Source organism: Chlorella variabilis, assembly GCF_000147415.1.
Source record: "Chlorella variabilis unplaced genomic scaffold CHLNCscaffold_151, whole genome shotgun sequence".
In the NCBI taxonomy this organism is placed as follows: Eukaryota; Viridiplantae; Chlorophyta; class Trebouxiophyceae; order Chlorellales; family Chlorellaceae; genus Chlorella; species Chlorella variabilis.
Window position 1 is genome coordinate 553 of NW_005434964.1, and position 2998 is coordinate 3550.

At 68.5% G+C, this 2998-nt stretch overlaps 1 protein-coding gene across 1 annotated transcript; it reads left to right on the forward strand.

Annotated features, from left to right (window-relative positions):
* Positions 1-213: 213 nt before the first annotated feature.
* On the forward strand, positions 214-2923 carry CHLNCDRAFT_136266 (hypothetical protein; the record flags this gene model as incomplete). Its single annotated transcript, XM_005842647.1, has 9 exons — positions 214-271; positions 409-527; positions 705-861; positions 1098-1163; positions 1391-1465; positions 1716-1870; positions 2122-2262; positions 2513-2611; positions 2821-2923. Coding segments are annotated over 9 exons (973 nt in total), but the record flags the coding sequence as incomplete, so codon positions are not given.
* Between the last annotated feature and the right edge of the window lie 75 nt (positions 2924-2998).

Genomic DNA, 2998 nt, shown 5'->3' on the forward strand with positions numbered 1-2998 from the left:
GTGTGCCCAACCAACCGCATTCTCCAGCACAGGAGGGACCTCCAGCAGCCTGTGGGCGCTTGTTACAGCCTGCAGGCTGCCCATATGGTCCTTGGCAGTTGCGGCATCTCGCTCCGCATGCTGCAACCGGCCTCTCACCCTACTATCCGCATTGCGCCGCTGCAGGCATCACAAGGGCGACTCACTGGGCAGGGCGCCATTGCTGCCACCGGCATGCGCCCCCACCTTGCGCTGCTGGCAGCGCTGCTGCTCGCCGGCGCCTCGGCCGCGGGTGCGCCCCTGCCCTCGCCTGCTCGGCCAGTTTCTTTGCCTGCTGCGCTTGCCAGATCAACTGCGTGTTTTGGCGTCCATGCATCGTCTGACGCATCGGCCCCGTGCTTGCGCCTGCCCCGCGCCCGCCCTCCGTAGCAGCCGCCGCCTACAGCTGCGACGCAACCACCTGCGCTGCGCCCGACTGCCAGTGCGCCTCCACAAGCGCCCCGGGCGGCCTGTCCCGCAACGACACGCCCATGTTTGTGCTGATCACGGTGAGGCCTGGGCACAGGATGCAGGCAGGGCTGGGCGACGCCCGCCGCGTCGGCTGCGCCCAGCCTTTGGCCGCTCGCCTGCTGCACGCACAAGCTCTCTTCACACACAGCGGCACCCGCACACGCCCCTCACACCCCCCCACACCCCCTGTGCCACCACCCCCTGCGCCTGTGCAGCACGACGACTCGGTCAACACGCTGCAGGACCGCGTGGTGCGCACCGTGACGGACGGCTTCGTCAACAAGAACGGCTGCAACGTGCCCGCCACCTGGTTCGCCATCAAGAACAAGTCCAACTGCACCTTCGTGCAGCAGCTGATCAAGGACAACCACGGTGGGTGGGCGGGTGGGCGCGCGGCGGCGCGGGGTGGGTGGGTGGCAGGGCAGCTGGATACCGGGTTGGGCTGGCTGCCGAGGGCGCCTGTACCGTACGTACCGTACAAGGGCGGGGGCAGGGTCACCCTGGCCCCCTCCAGCCTGACCCTGCTGCTGCTGTCGTGCCCGCCCGCTGGGTCCCCATCACTTCCCTCACAGTACCCTGGCTCTGTGCTTCCTAAAATAAACCTGCAGAGATTGCCGGCCACACCGTCAACCACTCGTACATGTTTGCCAACCTGACGGTTGACGAGATGAAGGGTGGGTGGGTGGGTGGGGCGTGTTGTGGGATGGGACGGCCGGCGGGGTGGGCAGCGGCAGCTCTGTGGCCGGAGAGGCTGGCGGGAGGCACGGCCGGCAGCGGCATGTCCCGCAGCCGCTCCTGGGACTTGTTCACCTCCCTGCCGGCTGCCGGCTGGCCCCCCTTGCCCCCCCACCTGCTCACCTCCCGCCGCCCTCCTACCTGCCGCCTGCCTGCCTGCCTGCAGCCGAGGTGGAGGGCATCAGGGAGTATTTGGTGGAGGAGTGCAAGGTGCCGGCAGACAAGCTCAAGGGCTTCCGCGGTGAGTGGCGGGGGCAGCCCCCCCCCTTTCAGCCGTGCAGCTGCCCTGGTCGGGGTCCCGCTGCCTGCCTCAGCTGCCCTCACATCGCCGCCTCCTCGCTCCACCCTCGGAAGAGTCAATCACCCAGAGTGGCACACGCAGCCCACACCAGCCATCACCACATCACAACCAACGCCCCTTGCACGCACACCTTACTTACGCCCCTCCTTCCTGCCCCCTCCCCACACACCCCCCACACCACCACCTGCAGCCCCCTACCTGGTGCACAACGAGCAGTTCCGCAGCGTACTGCAGGAGGCTGGCTTCCAGTACGACTCCTCCATCATGGAGCCCTCCAACACGGAGACCTCCCCCTCCTGGGCCCAGCGCACCTTCCCGTACACCATGGACGCAGGCGTCCCGCAGGTGGGGCTGGGCTGGGATGGGCTGGCGGGGCCTGCCTGCAAGCACGTACCCTCGTGGAGCACCGGGCTGGCGGCTTGGGTGCACCCGGGGCTGCGGGGCCCAGGTGGCAGCCGGGGCCCAAGGGGGTGGGGTATCCCGGGGCGCCACCTCTGCAGCCCCCCTCCCTGCTGCCATGCCCCCGCGCTTGCCCACACCGACACACACACATGCACACACGCACAAACCACACCTCGCTCCCCGGCCCCCCACAGGACTGCGGCTGGCCCGGCAACACCGAGATGAGCTGCTCCACCGACGAGCGGCACGCGGGCCTGTGGGAGGTGCCCGTCTGGATGCTGCCCAGTGCGGAGGGCGAGAATGGGTTCACCATGGATCCAGAGGCGGCCTCCTCGGTGAGCTGCGGTACATGCAGTACCGACAGTACATGAAATACATGCAGTACTGCCAGTACAGCTGAGTCGCGGTGCAGGATGCGCAGCGCGGCCGGCAAGCGTGCGGCCCCTCCCGCCCTCCGCCCACCACCTGCCACGCACGCCCCTTGGCCCCTGTCGCTGCCCGCCCGCCTGCCTACCCCTCCCAAGTTCAAGCTGGTTTAAAGCAAAAAGAGTAACCAAACACGCCCGCCCCGCTGCCGCCCCGCAGGACCAGCTGTATGAGCTGCTCAAGACCTCCTTTGATGCCGCCTATGAGGGCAACCGCGCCCCCTTCCCCATCTTCCTGCACGCCCCCTGGTTCACTTACGTACGTGCCCCCGCCAGGCAGCCCGCCGCTGGCCGGGCCCGCCTGCTGCCGCCTCGTTCCGCGGCGAGCCTGTGCCTGCCTACACACGCACGCAATCTTGTGGCCTTTGCCGCCGACGCAAGCCTTGGATGTGTCCCCCACACACCACCACACATCCCACACCACACCACACACACCCTCGCCCCGCCTTCTCGTCCCCTGCCCTGCAGAACAACTCCCAGGGCTTCCTGCGCTTCATGGAGTACGCCACCGACAAGCCCAATACCTGGTTCGTCACCGTCAGCCAGCTGCTGGACTGGATGAAGGCGCCCGGTGGGTTGGATGGGGGCGGCGGGGGGGGGGGGGGGGGGGACAGGTTTGGGGGGGGGGGGGGGGGGAGGGGAAAAA